General features: G+C 46.1%; 1 protein-coding gene across 3 annotated transcripts in view; it reads left to right on the plus strand.

Annotated features, from left to right (window-relative positions):
• ALDH5A1 (aldehyde dehydrogenase 5 family member A1) overlaps positions 1-20948 on the plus strand; it is a gene marked incomplete at its 3' end in the record, with an annotated part of 31164 nt that continues 10216 nt past the window's right edge. For all 3 annotated transcript variants that reach the window (XM_082662906.1, XM_082662907.1, XM_082662905.1), the window contains exons 1-7: positions 1-386; positions 6309-6392; positions 8601-8771; positions 10187-10303; positions 11897-12040; positions 16116-16259; positions 18040-18198. In XM_082662906.1, coding sequence (XP_082519032.1) covers positions 60-386; positions 6309-6392; positions 8601-8771; positions 10187-10303; positions 11897-12040; positions 16116-16259; positions 18040-18198 — 1146 coding nt within the window. In that variant the 5' untranslated portion in view covers positions 1-59. The remainder of the gene's footprint in view (positions 387-6308; positions 6393-8600; positions 8772-10186; positions 10304-11896; positions 12041-16115; positions 16260-18039; positions 18199-20948) is intronic.

The raw sequence follows: 20948 nt of genomic DNA on the forward strand, positions 1-20948 counted from the left end.
CTCGGGTGCGCACGCTCGCTTGCCTGCTTCCTGCCGCCGCCGCCGCCGCCGCCTGGGCCATGGCGACCTGTTTTCGGCTGCGGAGCTGCCTGGCCCTGCACCTCCCGCGGACGCCTCCCAGCCGGGTCCTCCGCCCCCGCGCCGGCTACCTGGTGGCCCGGATTCGCGGCTACGCCCGGGGCCCAGCGGGCCTTCCCTCGGCCCTGCTGCGCACCGACGGCTTCGTGGGCGGCAGCTGGCTCTCGGCCGCCGCCACCTTCCCGGTGCACGACCCGGCCAGCGGCGCCGAGCTGGGCTTGGTGGCCGACTGCGGGGTACCCGAGGCCCGCGCCGCCGTGCGTGCCGCCTACGAGGCTTTCTGCAGCTGGAGGGGGGTCTCGGCCAAGGTGAGTGCGCGCCGGGTCCAGGGGGCGATCGGGCTTTGCCCTCTAGTGAAACCAGCTGTCACCTCCCCTCCCCAATGCTCCGGCATACACCACGCGGACAGTCATGGTAACAAGAAAAGAGATGGCCAACAAATCCGTTTGGAGCGTCGGCTTTGTGCCAAGCCCTGTGCCGGCGCTAGGGAGCACAGCCCCAGCCTCAAGCCTCATAAAGTATCCAGTAGGTGAGGCAGAACACCAACATGCGATTACAAGCGAGCAGGCCGATGCGTGCGTGCGTGTGTGCATGTGTGTTGGGGGTGGAGGGTGGGAAGGGTCAGGGAAGGTGAGAGCACGAGTGACTTCAGAGCATCTTCAGTGGTCCACAAGGAGGCTGGTAGTGAGTGCCTCGGGCTCGAGTCACGAACTCGGCAGTGGAGAGAACTGGGGAAAAGAATCGAGCAGGGGAAGCGACCAGTCCAGGACCAGTCTCCAGGTTTGGGGCCTGATTAGAGAGCTCCATCTATTAACTGACAGAGAATAGTGGAGAATTGGGGGTGCGGGATGGGGGCTGTTAGAGCATTTATTATGTGACACCTAGGAGTCAGCCCAGTGAAGTGACTGTCCACCCTGTCCGTCAGCATCCCCCCTCTGAAGATACAAATCCAGCAATAAGGTCCAAGTACCCGAGGGAGTCGTAGCTTTCATTCATCCATTAGATGTTGTCTGGGCAACTGCTATGCCACGCACTGTGGGAGGTGCTTGCCATACAGCAATCAACAAAAAAGATTCCTGCCCTCTTGGAGTTCACTTGGGGGTGAGGGGTGGGAAGGGAGTTCTAACCTGTAAACAAAACATAGCTAAACAAATATGTTAGAAGTGATGGATGCTATGAGGGAAAAAAAAGGTAGAGAAGGAAGGCTAAGAGGATCAGAGGCCAGAGAAAAGGGGCAAGATGCAAAATAAGTAGTGTGGGCAGGTGTATTGGTTTGCTAGGGCCGCCATAAGAGTATCACAGACTAGGTGGCTTAAACAGTAGGAATTTCTGGTCTCAAAGCTCAGGAAGCTAGAAATCTGCTATCAAGGTGTGGGCAGGCTTGGTTTCTTCTGAGGCCCCTCTCTCTGGCTTGTAGATGGCCGTCGTCCCCCATCTTCACATGCTTCTGCCTCTGAACTTGTCAGTGTCCTAGTCTCTTCTTGTGAAGACGCTAGCTATATTGGGTTAGGATCCACCCTAATGACCTCATTTAACCTTAAAAACCTCTTTCGGGCTTCCCTGGTGGCGCAGTGGTTGAGAGTCCACCTGCCAATTCAGGGGACGTGGGTTCGTGCCCCGGTCCAGGAAGATCCCACATGCCGCGGAGCGGCTGGGCCCATGAGCCATGGCCGCTGAGCCTGCGCATCCGGAGCCTGTGCTCCGCAGCGGGAGAGGCCACAACAGTGAGAGGCCCGCATGCCGCAAAAAACAAAAAACAAAAAAAACTCTTTCAAGACCCTATCTCCAAATGCAGTCACACTCTGAGGTACTGGGGGGTTATATGAATTGGGGGGGGACCCTATAACATCAGGGTAGGCCTCATTGAGGACATGAGATGCAAAGACCAAAGGAGGTGAGGGAATTCAGCTGGAGCAAAAATCCTGAGTCAGGGGCATGCCTGACACAGGTGTAGATCAGCAAGGAGGCCTGTGTGCTGAGGGGACTGACGTGGGGGGAGAGTCTTAGGAGGAGGGTGCTGGATCCAGTGGGCTGCGGAGCTGTTTTAGGGACTGAGTGGGGTTTTACGGCGAGTGAGGCGGGGCTCCGTTTCACAGGGTTTCAGTCTATTCCCAGTGCCGAGAATAGACTGAAGGGGGGCAACGGTGGAAGCCCAGAGGGCTAGGAGGCTGTGCCGGTGATTCATGTGGGAGATGCTGACGGGCCTGCACTAGGGTGGGAGCCGTTCAGGCGGTGAGCAGTGTTCTGATCAAGGATATATCCTGAAGGTAGAGGCAACTGGATTCCCTGACAGATTATTAGACGAGGTGTGAGAGAAAGACAGGATGGAATGATGACCCCAGGGCTTCTGGCCAGAGCCACTGGAAGGAAGGAGTGACTATCCAGAGACGGGAAGGGGGTGAGAGGAGCAGCATTGGGGCGAGACATCGGAGCTCAGCTTTGGACACACTGAGTCTGAGATGTTGTTAGTCACCAAGTGAGGGTGTTAAGTAGGATGTTGGCTACGTGAGTCAGGAGAGGGAGGCCTGAGCTAGAGACAACACGCGTATGCACTTACAGCTGTGGGAATTTACAGGACGGGTGGGCATCGAGGCTGAGCCCTGGGCCCTCTGCCGTTGTTTTGGAGCCCCACCCGGGCCCGCAGCCTCAAGCCTGCCGTGTAGGGGTGTTACAGTGCCCTGGAGCTCTTCCAGGTGCAGTCAGGTGGTCTTGCCTGGGGCTTCTTGAAAGGACCTTGGAGCGTCTTACTAAGGAAGTGGTGGGTTTGGCTTCCTAAGGAAGCTGGGTCCACCTCTGCAGCTTGGACGGTGGGGTGCAAACGCAGCTTGTAAGGCAGCTTTCTTGCTCCGAGGCCTCTGCTGCTCGCCCCGCTGCCCCCCAGCTATCTTCTGCTTTCCTCTCTAGGCCCACTCACGTCCCGCCATTCCTGGGGTCTGGCTCGTGTATCATGTCTGCCATGGCGTCCGTTGGACCACACAGCCTTCCATCAGTCTCCCCCGAACCCGTAGCGTGGCCCGTACCCTTGTCTCGCCCTTCCCCTTGACGTCTTTTGCATTACTTCACGTCTTTCTTTTCACGCGTTTTATGACCTCCTTTCTCCACCCTGTGAACTCCTGGAGGAGTTCAGGGAAAGATGGTTACTGACGCGTTTACTGACCGCCTTATAAGCTGATGCATTACTTTCTTGTGGCCTGCTGTAACGAATCACCCCAAACTCAGGGACTTAACAAAACGCAACAACACAAACTTATTCTTACAGTTCTGGAGGTCAGAAGTCCAAAACGGGTTTGCAGGGCTGCATTCCTTCAGGAACTCTAGGGCTTTCCTTGCTTTTTCCAGCTTCCAGAAGCCGCCCGCAGTCTGTGGTCTGTGGCCCCAGAGCACTCCAACCTCTCCTTCTGTATCACGCCTCCCACGCTGCCTCTGCCCCGCCTCTCTCCCTCTTATAGACATCCTTGTTGGTTACACTGGCCCCACCTGGGTAATTCAGGATCGTCTCCTTACCGCAAGGTCCTTAATCACGTCGGAAGAATCCCTTCTGCCTTGTAAAGTAATATGTTCACAGGTTCCAGGGATTAGGCTGAGGCCCTCTTTGAGGGCTGTTGTTGTGCCTTCCACAGCTGAGTACTGTTCTTGGTGCTCCAGGTGCGTTTTGTTTAGTCCTTTCAATGGCCCTGTGAGGTAGACAGTCAAGCCACGCTGTGCACGAGGAAACTGGCTTACAGAGGCTCCTGGTTATGTAACTTCACTGTTGCTCAAGTGGAGGGTCTGGGATTTGAGCCCCACGTTACTCCATCCACCACCAGCCTCCCCAGCCCCCTGTCTGAGGCCTGCACACTTACTCAGATCCTTACAAAGGCTGGAGAAGTTTCCTGGGGCTGGCGTCACAGAGTACCACAAACTTGGTGGTTTAAACCACAGAAATGTGTCACCTCAGTTCCGGAGGCAAGAAGCCTGAAATCAAGGTGTCGGCAGGGTTGGCTCCTTCTGAGGGCTCCGAGGGAAGGAACGGTTCCAGGTCTCTCTCCTTGGTTTATAGATGGCCATCTTCTCCCTGTGTCTCTCTGTGTCATCTTCCCTCTGTGCGTGCTTCTGTCTTGTCCAAATTTCCCCTTTTTATAAGGACATCAGTCATAGTGGGTTAGGGCCCATCCCGATGACCTTGTCTTAACTGGATGACCTCTGTCAAGACCCCATCTCCCCATCTCTGAGGGGCTGGGAACTGGGACTCCAACACGCCTTTTTTGCGCAGGCGCAACTAACCCATAACACGGGCCGCGCACACCGAGGGCAGTTTGTGGCCTCTGCTGGTGTCTGTGTTCAGACTGGACCCTGGGTTTTCTGCCAGCAAGCAGAATCTGCTTTTTATTCTTACCGTTCTCATGCTTTCCGTGTTCTTCTCTCATTCTCTCTCAGACTCTGTGTGGTGCTCTATTCCTTGCAGGCCATTTACTCACATTTCTTTTTTTTCTCTAATCCAGGCCTCCTAGATTTTAGTCTTTCCTTTCTTACCCAGAATAAGTCACAGCACACAGGCCCACAGTCATCAGATTCTTAACCAGTGTTGCACAGAGTGAGGGTGAAATTACTGCAGTAATACTGTTTTAAGAGCTGTCAATGCCTGTTCTCTGGGGGTTGGAGATTCAGAAGACTTCATCTCAACAACACCCTTGAGAGCTAAGATAACGAAGCTTATTAGCTTATCCAAAATAGGGAAGGGGAAGAACCCAGAGAAAGATGGTTAGTGGTGCTTACAGTCTCAGGCTCCCTGCTCATGAGTGGAATGAGAAAATAATTTAAATCTTAACACCTGCTGGATGGATTAGGAGGACAGAATCACAAACAAGCTTTGCTCGTTGCTGTGGGCAACCTTTCAGCAGGTAGGAATAAACCAAAGATTCTCCTTTGCTTCGGATACACCTGTTTGGATGCAGGAAGCCAGAGCTCGGGGGCACATCTTCCTTCGGGGCACCTCTGTGTGGCCTGGTTGACCTGGATTCTCTGGGACCTCTTTTTTTTTTATGGTTTTATATGAGTTCCTTTAAAAAAATTTTTTTTTGTTTTTCTTTTTTTGCGGTACGCGGGCCTCTCACTGTTGTGGCCTCTCCCGTCGCGGACCACAGGCTCCGGACGCGCAGGCTCAGCGGCCATGGCTCACGGACCTAGCCGCTCCGCGGCATGTGGGATCTTCCCGGACCGGGGCACGAACCCGTGTCCCCTGCATCGGCAGGCGGACTCTCAACCACTGCGCCACCAGGGAAGCCCTAAAAAAATTTTTTTTAAGAAACCATTTCTTCCATAATATACTTAATAATCCAATTTATTCATTCATCCTTTTATCTTTGGAAATTTTAAAAAACTGTGATAAAATGTACATAACATAAAACTTACCATTTTAGCCATTTGCAAGTGTACCGTTCAGTGGCATCAAGGGCATCCACGGTGTTGTGCCTGGGCCCTCTTCTTAAGTGTGCAAAACCCCTTCAGATGCCTTACACACCCTGCAACCTCCACCCCAGTCTGTGGGACAAATTTAACTAGCCAGTGAGTCGTTAAAATAAAGAACTATACTTGAGGACATTGTGTTGAGTGAAATAAGCCTGTCACGGGACAAAGGCTGTATGATTCTACCTATATAAGGTACCTAGAGCAGTCCAGTTCACAGAGACAGAAAGTAGAATCGTGCTTGTCAGAGGCTGCGGGGAGTGGAGAGTTATTGTTTAACAGGTACAGAGTCTCCATTCTGCAAGACGAAAAGCATTCTGGGAGATGGATGGTGGTGACTGTTGCACAATACTGTGAATGTGCTTAATGCCACTGAACTGCACACTTAAAAATGATTAAGATGGCAAATTTTAGTGTATTTCACTGCAATTAAACATACCTTTTTTTTAAAGTAAGGAACTATACCTTAGTGTGGTGAAAGTTATTCATATTTACCATAAATAGTAACAGCTGTTCCACAGAACTTTTTTCTCTCTTACAATTTATGACTCCGCACACCTTGTTAGATGCAACTTGAAAATTGGATCTTTGTTATCACTTATCAAAGAAAGATCTGTACACCTGAAACAAATATAATGTGTGTCAATTATACCTCAATTTAAAAAAAAAGGTCAATGTATGTCTCCCCAAGAATGAGACCACACAGCAAATATTTTAGGAAACTGAAGATTATTTAATAGTCTCTCTTACACTTGGCATTTTACTATTTTTTAATTCTTTTTCAGGAGAGGAGTTCTTTACTTCGGAAATGGTACGACTTAATGATACAAAATAAGGATGACCTTGCCAAGATAATCACAGCTGAAAGTGTAAGTTCAGGACGCTAACTTACTACCTGAAGAAATTGTCCGGGAGTTCTTAGACTGAAGCATGGGGAAGCCTCTAACTTCAGTGCTGTAGCTAAAGAAAACGTGAATTCCTTGCCTAACAATCAGATATCAGCTAATTCTTATTTTGGGCACAAAATTAAGTCAGGCACGCCTATTTAATAATATGCAAGAAATAGATTTTGAGTGGGACTGCGTGAATACTGCTTTTCCACCATTCCAGGTTTTTAGCATGTGATTGCGTTGATTGATTTTTCATGTTGTTTTTGTACATTTTCAAAGGTACCAGTTTTTTGGTTGCTCTAATAAATTACTCTCCACCGTTCACAACATTTAGAAGATGTTAGAAGGAAAAAAAATTGAAGAGGCAGTTCTAGGTTCCTCCTCCTAATTGTAAACATATTGAGAATGCAAATGACGATTGTGGCTCAGGGCGGTCTTGAAACTGTTAGGTGTCATTTCGGGGGCCTCCAAGAAGCCTGGTCCTTTATGTCTCAGTGCAGAAACAACAATTCAACGAGAGGCAAAGTGATAGATAAGAAGTGATTTAGGACTTCCCTGGTGGCGCTGTGGTTAAGAATCCGCCTGCCAATGCAGGGGACACGGGTTCGAGCCCTGGTCCGGGAAGATCCCACGTGCCACGAAGCAACTAACCCCGTGTGCCACAACTACTGAGCCTGCACTCTAGAGCCCACGAACCACAACTACTGAGCCCACGTGCCACAACTACTGAAGCCCGTGCGCCTAGAGCCTGTGCTCTGCAACAGGAGAAGCCACTGCAATGAGAAGCCCATGCACCACAACAAAGAGTAGCCCCTGCTCGCCTCAACTAGAGAAAGCCAGTGTGCAGCAGCAAAGACCCAATGCAACCATAAATAAATATATAAATTTATTTTTTTTTAAAGTGATTTATTAGAATAGGTTGCTTGTGAGGCTTACAAGCGGGCAGGCAAGCAGTGTGCTGCCCCAAGTACTTAGTGGATTACATTTTTATAATCAAAGGAAGAGAGGGGAGGGGGGAAGACCTTCTTTGTCTTTCTTGAGTAGGTATCACGTTTCCGTCATCGGCTCCGCCTCCACTTCGAGTTTTTTGTCCCTACATGGTCAGGCCAGGACTGTCATGGCACTTTGGAAAAATTATTTCAGGTCTCACTACAATGAGGGTCTTTCACTTTGAAATGTCCTTTCCATAAATGATTTTTGTGTGTGCACAGAGCATGTGCTGGGGGTCATTAACTTGATGACACCACCGACAGGCTGTAGGTCTCATGCCACCATTGTTTTATTGTACTGGGGCATGTCTCATGCTTCTGTTGTATGATTTTGTTGCTAATCAAGTGAGCTTGATTTTGTTAAGCAAGCCAATCTGGCTGTGATGCTAAGCGACTTGTTCGGCTCTATGAGTCAAGCAAGCCCACATTGTTTCAGGATTTTCCCATTACTTTCTTGAGTGATCATTAACCTTACTGTGGTCTCCTAAAGTCCCCTCTCTATCTACAGTCCCCTAATGGGGTTTCTAAGCTGACTGTTTGATTATCCTACTCAATTCCTATCAGCCTGGCAGGCTTCCTTCCATCACCATTTGTGATTCTGCTTTCTAAGACCCACACTGAGGTTAGTGTTGACTTAAAATATATTCACAGCCTAAAAGTTGAGAGTTTTGTTTTATTAGGCGGGAATTTTTAGGACCTCAAGCCCGGGAGGCAGCATCTCAAGTAACCCTGAGAGAACTGCTCTGAGGAGGTGAAGTGCAGAGCCAGGTTATACAGAAGTTTTGCAACAAAGAGCAGGTAGTCTGAATGTCAAAAGATTATTGTAAAGAAAACCAGATCCCAAGTTAAGGAATTTAGCGCTTTTCTTTGTATGGGAAGATGCAAGAGTCTGGGCTCACTGAAAGCATTCCTTTGATATGCACCTCAGCTCTCTGGGGCCAGTATCCTGTGTTTTCATATCCTGAGTTCACTCAGGGCTCACATTGGAGGGCTGCAAATCGCTGATGACTGTGACATTCTTTGTTTACTGATGTGGCAGGAAATATTCCATTTCTCATTAGAAATTTCTCAACTACCCTGTGGGTTTTGTAACGGGAGACTTTCCTGCTCTGCTTGCATCCTCGAAGAATTTAGAAACTCAGAATCATGCTTTCGTTATTAGAAGGTAATGAGTGTCACCTTTTCTGATTTAATTTAGGGAAAGCCACTAAAGGAGGCACAGGGAGAAATTCTCTATTCTGCAAATTTCCTGGAGTGGTTTTCAGAGGAAGCCCGCCGCGTTTACGGAGACATTATCTACACCCCAGCAAAAGAAAAACGGGCCCTGGTCCTCAAGCAGCCCCTCGGTGTGGCCGCAGTCATCACCCCAGTATGTGGCAGGATCTACAAGCTCCTAGGGGAGGAGGTTGAGTGGGGTTTGAGCAGGTGTGCTCATCCTGTTAGCTCTGTCACCTGTTCTTGGCTTCCTGATGCCATTGCTGCATGTGGAGGTGTGTTTCCTGGTCCTCTGCGATAGGTGTGAGAGGTGTGGTGGTGGCCAGGGGGCACTTCTAATGCCTGCAGAAGGGGACTGACCCACTGGAGGACCCAGGGGCTCCTCTGACTTAGCATAAAGGCTTCTTCTTGGCATTGCCTAGTACATCTAAAAAGATCTTTGGTATTTATCAGTTTTTAAAAAGACTTAAGATTTGACAATTTTTAAATGTGCTATAGTTTTGAGAAAATTTTATGCTTAATTTATGGTTATCATCAACAGCAAAGTATTTATGTATCTACCAGCAGGCACTGGGCCAGGTTCTGAAAGTAAAAAGGCTAAAAAAAAAAAGATATTGTGTCTGCCTGGATAGGGCTGCAGTATACTTGTGGGGCACCCAGCTTTCTCTACATGAACTGCCTTTCTTGGGTCCACCTTCTAGATCCCGTATTAACTTCTCTACAGTGTCTGCCAGCTGGTCTCAAGACTGCTTATCTTTCCCCGCTCACCATAGTTACAGAGAACTGCCGCCCTCACTGCCTAGACTGACCAGGTTTGACTCAGAGCCGACTCTCCACTAGCTGTGTGACCTTTACTTAACTGCTCTGTCTCACTTTGTCCAAACCTGCAAATGAGGAGAAAAATACCAACCTCATTGGGTTGTGATGAGGATTTAATTAATTATAGTTTAAAAGTGCTTAGAACAGTGCAAGGGACAGAATAAGCACTATATGAGTTTTTGCTGAAATAAAACATTGTTACTATAGATACACAGATGTGTACAGAGAGCTATCTATAAATATATATATAGAGAGAAAAGTAATATGTCGTCTGCCATTTTCAAAATCACCTTTGCTAATATTTTCCCCCCACAGGGTCAGCAAACTATGGCCCTCAGGCCAAATCCAGCCTGCTGCCTGTGTTTGTAAATAAAGTTTTATTGGGACAGAGCCACACCTATTCATATACGTACTGTATTGTCTGTGGTCTTGAGTCCTCGTGACAGAAACTGGACATCCCAAACGCCTAAAATTTTTACTACTCGGCCCCTTACAGAGAAAGTTGGCTGTCCCCGGTATAGATGATTTTGTAGTGTTTTAAACTCTGAAGATGTTTCCTGTCTCTATGAGCCTTTGTCTCCCCAGTCCCTGCAGTCAGCAGGTACCAGGTGTTCTGAGAGTTCACCTGTGCAAGAACAGCTCTGCCAGGCAGTTGTGCACTGGAATTTGCTGGCTGACTTCCCAACCTGCCTGCCTTTGGACCAGGGGGCAGTCCTTCCTCTCACTTACCTCCTCTCTCTTCTGATCCAGTGGAACTTCCCCAGCGCCATGATCACGAGGAAGGTGGGGGCCGCCCTGGCAGCAGGCTGCACGGTAGTGGTGAAACCTGCCGAGGACACACCCTTCTCTGCGCTGGCCTTGGCCGCGGTGAGCCTCTCTGCACAGAGTCCAAAAAAAGGATGTTATCTGGGACAGAAGGAAAGACTTTCGAAACCTTCTTTGCCTGCGTCTCCTGTTTGATGGTGTTGTGTTTTAATTCACTAGCCATTATTTTAACCCAGATGATGTTCTTTTTAGAAAAAATAACAGATGGGGGAGTTTTCTGTCATCTGTAGGCAATGTATTGTTTAGGCTACCCTAAAAATGATATCTAGCCATCATTTTTATTAAGTCATAGTAATGTGACTAAAATATGGGCATTTCTCAGATTCAGGGACCTCTTATTTACTGTTCCCTTCTCCAGCTCAATCTGCGTCATATCTTGTTCTTCTGTTTAAAACCCTCTAATAGCTTCTCATGTCTCTCAGAGTAAAATTCAGGCTTCCTGCAGTGGCCTTCACTTTTTTAAAATTGGGAATGTTTGATGAGTTTCTCCTGTTCTACACATTCCCCTTCATCCTTTTCTGTCCCTTACAATTTATCTTTTGAAGAAGCGAGGCGTTTGACCGGTAGAGTTCCCCATAGTCTGGGCTTTGCAGATGGCATACCATGCACTGGGTTCCTCTGTCTGCTGCACTTTCCACAGTTTGGCAGCTGCATCCAGACGCTTCCTCAGACTTGGGTTCGATCCCATTTTGTGTCCTTTTGTGAGGAGGCGAGTAATGTCTGGGTGTCTCCGTTTTCATATTTGCAGCCATTGCTGTGCAATGCCACTCAGTCTGTTAATTCATTAGGAGTGCAAAAATGGTGATATTTGAATTCTTTCCTTTTTCTTTCATTTATTCACCAGACCACTTCTGTAAATCAAAGCTACCCATCATCTCCTGTGTGGTTACCCCATGGTAAATTCCCATAGGAAAGACAGTATGTTTGATTCTTTCTTTTTATTTAGTTTTCCAAATTAATGCATCTATTCCTGTCATCTGCCTAAGGTTCCCAATTAGTCTGTTAGTAGCATTATGTGCTAGTAGATTTTAACGTATTTGATGAGTTTCAGTTTGCTGTGGTTATTATCCTTGAGGAAGCTCAGATTGCCCCCAGTTTTGGCCAATGGCAGCCTCTTCGAGTTGGCTCTTCTATCTTTTAACATAACTCTTAACAGTTTTTGAGACCTTCCTTGCTAGTATGACAAGATATTTTAGACTTATTATATATATTTCTTGCCTCAGACCTGGGATTAACCATTTTTGCAGAAAGCCCTTATTTCTTCTGGTAGGAAATTATATTTTAAGACTACATTTGGGGCACTAGGGATGGTCATTGCTACTAGCTGGTCATTGTTTCTAGGCCTTTTAGTGTCAGGGCTAGGAAATATACATATATGTATTCTCACACACACACACACACACAATAAAATAGTGCTTAAATTCATACAGAAACTTCCAACAACACATTCATATTAATATCACATTAGCACTATTAAGAATCTTATTTCAGTTCCAAATATATTCTGTCCCTAAAGTCAGCCTAGTTTATTTTTTTTTTTTGCCATTACTTTTTAGATTAAAACATCTATTTATTTCTCTTTTCTGTTTTTCCAGTTTGATCATTTGCTGCCACGTTTGCTGTTTCTCTTTACAGCTTGCAGACCAGGCTGGAATTCCTCCGGGTGTATACAACGTTATTCCCTGCTCTCAAAAGAAGGCCAAGGAAGTAGGGGAAGCACTTTGCACGGATCCCCTAGTGTCTAAAATTTCCTTTACTGGTTCAACAGCCACCGGAAAGGTATGTGACTCAAGTCTCAAAAAACCAAATAGCATTCTAATATCTTGTCTTTATAGAGTACCAAAATACTATTTCATCTCGATCACCATTTGTAGGAAGATTTCTGGCAGAGTGTTAAAAGCTCTGTCCCATAACATAACGTCCAGTCATTTTCCGAAGATATTTGGATGCTGCTTCTTATTGTGACATGACCTAGGTTTCTATTTGACAAAACTGAAAGTTTAGGGGTAGACAAGGTTCCCATTATTTGTTGCATGTGAAGTAGCTGAAAGTTGTCCATAACTTTGGAATTCCCATAACTCTGGAATGCATGTTTCTTTCATAATCTAGAATTAAAGAAATGGATGTCTTAGAATTGAACAAAAATTGTGTTCAGTATAAAGGTGCTTACAGAAATAGAAAGGTCTTTTTTTTTTTTTCGTTTTTTTCCCCCCTAGTATGTTGAAAAGTTCTTTCCTGAAAACTTCATTTGTGTGCCTGTGAGTGTATTTTTACTTATCCTTTTAAATGTTCAAAAGAGAAAAAAAGCAGAGGAGAACAAAAGTTCTTATTTATGGTGTTTCTCTCCAGATAGTATACTTTTTTCTGCTGGTATTTATATATACACACACACACTCATGCTAGAGACGTACATAAACATATACCAGATAAAAATAATATAAATCTAATCTGAAAGTTTTGGTGAAACTGGTCATTTTTTGACACCATGAGAAACAGGAGAGAATAAAGCAATTTTGGTAGCTCCCAACCATAACCACATTTGTCATGCCATAAACGCACACTTGGGAAGCCTGCCATTCATTCCAGAAGCAGGAATTTTTAGATCCATAAACTGCTACCACCCTGATCAATGGATCTTGCAGAGCAAACTTACTCTCAGAGGGTTTCAAGATATCAATAGTTAGAGAAAAAGAGAGGCCTGGGAAAAAGGGTGGTAAACCTTTGCCATTGAAGCCAGAGAAATTCTCAGATGCTGGACAAAGGCCAGCCACTCATTACTCAGCCTCGCTTTGCTCAGTGAACTATCCCCATTGGATAGTGTCGACCATGTTCCTGCCAAGCCCAACTGTGCCTCTTAAATTATTTCCGCAGGACAGTGATTCACTTCAAGTGGTTTAAAGGGAAGAGTGATAGGAATCACTGATAAAGGAATAGCCAGGGGCCTCTTCTGAGCTGATCTTTGCAGAGGATCAGTGGCTAAGCTCCTGATCTTGCAACGTAGAATCTTGCCTCTACTGAACCCCATTCCGTCAGCCTGTTCTGGAGATGCTGCCCTGCCCTCACTCCTTCCAGGGGCACCACCCCTCCCGGGGCCTGCTGTGGGGACAGCAGCCATGCTTTATAGCACATGATACCTCATCTGTTCCCCCACAGAGAATTCAACCATGAGTGGTCATTTGACCCGAGGAAAACAGATTCATAGGCTGGCCAGTGACCTAGGACGAGTGACCTGGCCATAGAGAGATGAGCTGGGCACTCACGTTCCCTTTCTAGGGCTTTGAAAGCTGAGATCCTGAGAAGGTCAGCAGGGGGAACTGGAGCAGAAAGGATTCCTTAAGACGTAGCAGGACTGCAGGCAGTGCCACAGGGGTCATGAAGGTCAGAGGCAGGTTCAAGCCCTCATCATGCGCACTGAGTAGCAAGAAGACGCAGTCAGAGGACACAGGTGGAGGCAAGCGACCCAAGAGCGAGCAGAGTCAGAAAAATCAATGGCCTGGCAGAGAGCAGTTCTTAAAAATTCAAAAGAAAATAAAGAAATAGGTTTACTCACACCGGTCAGAATGCCCATCATTAAAAAGTCTACAAATAAATGCTGGAGAGGGTATGGAGGAAAGGGAACCCTCCTACACTGTTGGTAGGAGTGTAAACTGGTGCAGCCACTAGGGAAAACAGTATGAAGGTTCCTCAAAAAACTATGATCCAATAGAGTTGCCATATGATAAGGGTTGCCATATGATCCAGCAATCTCACTCCTGGGCATATATCCAGACAAAACTATAATTCGAAAAGATAACATGCACCCCTATGTCCACAGCAGCACTATTTACAGTAGCCAAGACATGGAAGTAACCTAAATGTCCATCAACAGATAAACGGATAAAGAAGGTGTGGTATGTATATACGGTGGAATACTACTCAGTCATAAAAAAGAATGAAATAATGCCATTTGCAGCAATATGGTTGGACCTAGAGATCATCATACTAAGTGAAGTCAGAAAGATAAAGACAAATACCATATGATATTGCTTATACGTGGAATCTAAAAGATGAACTTATCTACGGAACAGAAACAGACCCACAGACATAGAGAACAGACTTGTGGTTGCCAAGGGGGAGGGGGGCTGAGGGAGGGATGGAGTGGGAGTTTGGGATTAGCAGATGCAAACTATTATATATAGACTGGATAAACAATAAGGTCCTCCTGCATAGCACAGGGAACTATTCAGTATCCTGTGATAAACGATGATGGAAAAGAATATGAAAAAGTATATATACACACACACATAAATATGTATATATAACTGGATCACTTTGCTGTACAGCAGAAACTAACAACATTGTAAATCAACTATACATCAATAAAATAAATTTTTAGAAAAGAAGTTTAATCTTAAAACTCGTACTACTTTGTTGAATAGTAACATTTCATTGAGAAGACCATCTTTACTAGTTCATTGCTGGAATCTTAACATCTGGGCATATAGAGAAGTACCAGCACTGAAGCAATTTTCCAGCTTTTCTGAATTTTGACTAAGAGACCTATCATAAAACCCACAGCTGTGTATCACAGGGACCAGTCCTGGAGTGACCTTGGGCTTGTGACCACTGTTCGTTGCACTTGAACCATCCAAGTGGGTCCACCGTTCTCATAGCTGTGGTTGGATAAAGACCTACTATCGTGTAATAAAGCAAACATCCCTGGGCAGCTTTCCTAGGCCGTAAGAATCTCTTCCTGGATATTTAAAGCCTAATAGTTATATGTATCAAAAAGCCTTACAGGGGCTTCCCTGGTGGCGCAGTGGTTGAGAGTCCGCCTGCCGATGCAGGAGACACGGGTTCATGCCCCGGTCCGGGACGACCCCACATGCCGCGGAGCGGCTGGGCCCGTGAGCCATGGCCGCTGAGCCTGCGCGTCCTTGAGCCTGTGCTCCGCAACGGGAGAGGCCACAACAGCGAGAGGCCCGCGTACCGCAAAAACAAAAAGCCTTACAGTTGTGCATTGAGCTAGTGATTATACTTCTTTTTGTTGTTGTTATAGTGATTCTACTTCTACTTATTTATACTGAGGGAATAACTGCAGTGTTGTTTTAATAGCAAGGAATTGGAAGCAACTTAAATTTCCAACAGATGGGGGCTGAATAAATAAATGAATAGCTCTGCAGTGGAATACTAGGCAAGCAGCTAAAGGATGTTCTAGAAACACGAAACACACGCTGATATGGGTGTGTTTAAAGTGTTGTGAGCATGTTATGATGTTCCAGATATATGACTAACTGGGAAGATAAAGCAGGTTATAAAGCTGTGTAACTCTACCATCCTGTTTTCTTTAAAAAAAAAAAAAAAAAAGGCACATGTCCCTGGTGTGTGTAGCCAAATTCTGGAAGGATATACCTTAAGATTTTATCAGTGGTAAGCTATGGGTTATGGGGTTATGGGTGATTTTATTAGCATATCTCTATAATACGATAATTTTATCATAATTTTTATCATAATTTTTTATGTTTATCATAACAAATTTATCATAAGTTTTTAATAGGTCATACATTGACATGGTTCAAAAACTGGGACAATATAAACATGTTTATATTCAGAAGTTTCACCCTCACCCCATCCCTGATTTCCTCCCTTTTAGAAATAATTTTTAGTTTTTTTATCTTCCTTGTGTTTCTTCATCAAATACAAGCAAATATGAATACATATAGATTCTTATTTTCCCCTTTTCTTATGCAAACTGTCATCTCGTATACACGACTGTGCACCTGGCTTTTTCCACTACTGGGCAATTTTTTGAAAAAAGGCTTACGGGGCCATGTAGTTGATTCGGTGCTCACAGCATCCTCTCATCTGCTCCCAGGTCCTGCTGCATCATGCAGCAAACTCTGTGAAGAGGGTGTCCATGGAGCTGGGCGGCCACGCCCCATTCATCGTGTTTGACAGTGCCAATGTTGACCAGGCTGTCGCCGGGGCCATGGCATCTAAATTTAGGAACTCTGGACAGGTGAGTCCCAGGGCATTTTTCTGGGTCGCGTGTTTTACAGATCCTACCCCCTTCCTCACCTCCTAGGACGACACTCCCCTCATTTTGTCCACGCCCTCTTTCATCAGGTGTTTTGTAAGTGCCCCCTCTTTGCCTGGGCCTCTGCTAGGCTCAGAGGGTCCAAAGAGAAATAAGGTATCCCTGGCTTCAAGGCATTTCCTGAACAGCAGATGCCTTTTAATCAAATCGTTCTCTCATCTCATCGTTCATCTCCTCTTTGAATCTGGTTATTTTCATAGTTTTACCTCACTGGGCTTTTCTCTGCTGAACAGGTTTAAACATCTCCTCAGACACAAAATAGCCTGAACACCTAGGGTCTGAGGCCCACAGTCTTAAGGAAAAGAAGGGAGGAAAATGTTGAGATGGAGCCTTTAAAAACTCAAAACCCTGCTGCCTGGATCTCATTCTTCCCGAGATGGAGGGGGCATGACAGGCACCCACTACAGGGCTGCACACACTACAGTGGCCCAAGGCGGGTCCAGGTTGTCCTTGGGAGAGTGGTGGCCTGAGCTCACCCCTTGTAGGGAATCCTGGAGCATTAGATCTAGCAGGGACCTTCCCAGTTGTCTGACACAAACCTTGCATTTTACAGCTGAAGACATGAAACTCTAGAAAGACTAATTGACTTGAAGTCATACATCCTTGGGTTCAGGATCTGGGACTGGGAACCTAGGGCCCGGTCTCCCAACTTCTATCCAAGCTGTTGCCAGGATCCTGGCTTCTTATACAATATTCTTAAGCACTTTGTCTTGGAGTACCATCACTAAGCAGTTTTAAATGCATTCCAGAAATGGAATGACAACTCCTGAAAGGTTATCTGGGGGAAAAAAAGGTGAAATGTTGTACAATATTCCATATTAAATAGCTTTCATCCTTGTTTTGGCCTTTGGTAATTAATTTTTCTCCTTTCACATAACCTAATAAGCTTGGTTGTTTCAGAAACAGGTATGTTTCCTTTTAGAAACACAAAATGGCAAGGTGTGTAACCTTCAGAGTTACACTTACAAAGCTACAACTTTGGGGTGTATTGCTTTAAGCCAATAAAAATGGATAGGATACAAAATTATCTATAGGCTTGTTTCTATGAGAAAAATACACAATAAGAAAAAAGCCAAAAAAAAAAAAAAGAAAAAGCCAAGAAAACGTATCAAGGGTAACTACATTTCCTGTAATGTGTTTATATTACATCATTTTTAAATATTAGGTCTAATTAGAAAAAATAATAAGCAAAGGGCTTTTCAATAATTTAGTCTGACACGGAAGAATGGTCTTGCTCCATTTTCAAAATCTTGGATTCTGCCAAGCATTTGAAAGGCTTAATAAGCTAGTGGATGTAAGTTAGCCTTTGAATCCCTTTCCTTCTAGCTCTGCTGTCACTGCAGCATCACTGTCTCAGGGAGTTACAGTTTCTTGTGTTAGTTTTATTCTTTCCAATAAGAGCCATTCGAAAAAACTTGGGTTAGGTGGCTTTTTGGTTTTTTGTGCACAGATATTTATCCTCGCTTACCTATTTAACCACAGAGATGTGGCGGGTGTAGAGGGGCTTGGAGAAGTCCATGCACTCAGCACAGTTGTCTTTAGGGCCAAGCCCACGTGGGGAGGAACACAGCAGGTAGAACACAGGACGGGAATCACCTGGGAAAGTGCATTCACATTCAGAGGTAGCAGCAGTCACACGATTATTGGTTGGGTCAATAGCTTCCAACAAACTGTCAGTGTGAGTTTGTTTCTTTTTGTCTAGACTTGTGTTTGCTCAAACCGTTTCTTGGTGCAAAGGGGTATCCATGATTCCTTTGTGAAAAAATTTGCCGAGGCAATGAAAACAAACCTGCACGTGGGTAATGGATTTGAGGAGAGAACTACTCAAGGCCCGTTAATTAATGAGAAAGCTGTAGAAAAGGTAAGTTCGTTTTATCATCTGTTCAACGTCATGGTTTCAGTATCAGAAGCTTAACTGGCAAAACCACTCTGGTAAGGTGGCCGGCAAGGCGGTTTTGGAAACAATGGAGAAATCGGGAAAACAACTGAGTTTCTGCCAATTTGTATAAACTGAGTGGCACCACGTGGTTATAAGCTTTTCCAGCTCCATCATTTCACTGAGTCCCCATGAGATCTGTCACTTCTGTTCTCCTACCGCCCTCCCTAAATTTTCTTTTACAGTGGTGCTAATTCTATCTCCTGCTGCCTCAGGAATTAAGATCCTGAAATACAAAGTTCTTTAATTTCTGGAACACCTAAAAGGAAAGGAAAGGAAAAAGGCTTTGTTTTTGAGATCGTTTGTGTTTCAGCTGAACTGCTGGCTGGCACTGAAAACAAAATGCCCTTGCAGAAGAATCCTTGGCGAAAACACCCTGGCAGGAGATGTAGAGCCACAGAAATCATGGTTAAGATTTAGAGATGGGGGCTTCCCTGGTGGCGCAGTGGTTAAGAATCCACCTGCCGATGCAGGGGACATGGGTTCGAGCCCTGGTCTGGGAAGATCCCACATGCCGCGGAGCAACTAAGCCCGTGAGCCACAACTACTAAGCCTGCGCGTCTGGAGCCTGTGCTCCACAACGGGAGAGGCTGCGACAGTGAGAGGCCCGCGCACCGCGATGAAGAGTAGCCCCCGCTCGCCGCGACTGGAGAAAGCCCTCGCACAGCAGCGAAGACCCAACACAGCCAAAAATAAATAAATAAATAAATAAAGATTTAGAGATGGCAAGAAAGGGAAACTCCTTAAGCAAGGATTTGTTTGTTCAAATAATGTCGGAATCTTGACTGCTAGCGAGGTGAGTTTTCTCCTCTTGTTCTACTGTTTTAAAAAAATAATCCTCTTCAGAGTGGCTTACAAGGAGGTTTCGTATAATATCAAACATCTGGTATGCTCCCCAGATAAGTCCTTACTTGGTAGAAAGGATTTCAATAGGATTTTAGTAGAAAATGGAGGCTGGAGGTTGTGTGTGGGGGGAAAAAGGGGGCACAGAGAGCCTCCCGGGTCACCTGAGGAACCAAAATCAAGTTAGAGCCAGGTCAGCACCCAGGTGGGAAGCACAGCCCATTCGCTGTTCGTTGGCCTCCTGAGGGCCTGAGGACCAAGCCCCGCCATGGCTGCCCTGACCCAGTGGGCAGTCTGGTTGGCTGAAGATCACATCTGGTGCCTTCCCCAGTAGACACCAAGGAAGCACTGGGGTTTTACAGAGCTCTGATAACATTTCCAGTTATTGCCTTGGGATTCTCTACCTCTACGTAAAAAATATACATTGAAGTTTACATGGGTACCACCTGCATTTCTGAGATGCCTTTGGACCCTGGGCACTCACCCAGCAAAGAAAATGTGGCTCTGTACCAGCTATGGTTCAAGTCCCAGAGGGGTGGTTCTTAACCCACCCAGCACCTTTAACAACTACAGATGCCTCGGTCCTACTTGAGGAGATTGGGAGTGAATTTGTCTGGAGTAGGGCCTAGGCATTCAGTGCCCCAGTTATTGCTAGTTTGCGGACTGGGAAACCTGTCTGGAGATTTTGTTGTTTTTCTTGCCAAAGTGATTGTATAGACATTGCTCTCTAGAGGACGCCGTTTCCTAGGACCTCAAGCAACTACAGTTGAAGGGTTTGTTTTTGTTTTTTTCCCTCTGAGAGTTTAGTAGAAAACATCTTGTCTGAAAACAATCCATTGTGCTGGCTTTAGTGTACATACAGTCACAGGGTAAATACCTGGGGAAAAAAGTGCACATCACTTTTAATGTGACAAGAGGAGGACAGAGCATATTCTATTTGAGGTCAAATAGAATGGGGCCTTGTTAAGTATGCTAAATAGAGGTATTTTTAGAGCTATAAATCATAGAAAGGAAGCTAATGGGGATTTGTTGCGGACAGTGAACTATGAGAGCATTAGAAGGGGTGAGGATCTCAAAAGGGTGAATCTCGACGGCAGACTGTGCCCAAGCCTCTATTTATCTCTTCTGAAATCCTACAGCATATTCCGCTGAGAATGGGAGGCAGGGGGAGACTGCAGTGGACCACGGATTGTGATGAACTTCTGGAAGGCAGCAGGGGTCGTGTTAACAGAAAAGTCAAAGCAGAATGAGGCAGGCCCAGGGGAAGCCTGCAGAGGAAATGGGTGTCATTTCTACGATGGAGCTTTTCTAGAAATGGCTGGGGTAGAGGGTAGCAATGGGAGGAGGGGAGAAATAGTGCTGATTGGTTCTACTTCTGCACAGTTTTCTGGGTCATTTCCCTCCACCCACCACCAACACATACAACGTAACAGAGGCAATTTGCTCTGGGCAGGAAAATGCCTCTGAAGAAATAGAGCAGCCAGCCTACGAGGAGTACGGCGTGAAGAGTGAGGGTAGGCACGCCAGAGAGGAGCTCCCCTACCTTTGCCCTTTGCTCGGGTGGGGCCACCCCTAAAGTGAAGCCTGCCGAGTGAGATAAACCCAAGCTTGGCGTTGTCCCTCTCGTTCGGGGAAGAGACTGTTAACAGCAGAGGTCACCCATGTCACCCGTTGAAATTAACCAACCCCATCCTTCATTAGAAAGATGAACAACCAAGAATCATGACAGCCCTAGAGGAAAACCCACAGCACATCAGAGGAGGGTCAAGAAGAGCAAACAGAACAGCTGGCCCTCAAGAAGTAGATGACTCTGTGAACAGACAGGATTTTTT

This window comes from Grampus griseus (assembly GCF_964374135.1).
Source record: "Grampus griseus genome assembly, chromosome: 10".
Classification (NCBI taxonomy): domain Eukaryota; kingdom Metazoa; phylum Chordata; class Mammalia; order Artiodactyla; family Delphinidae; genus Grampus; species Grampus griseus.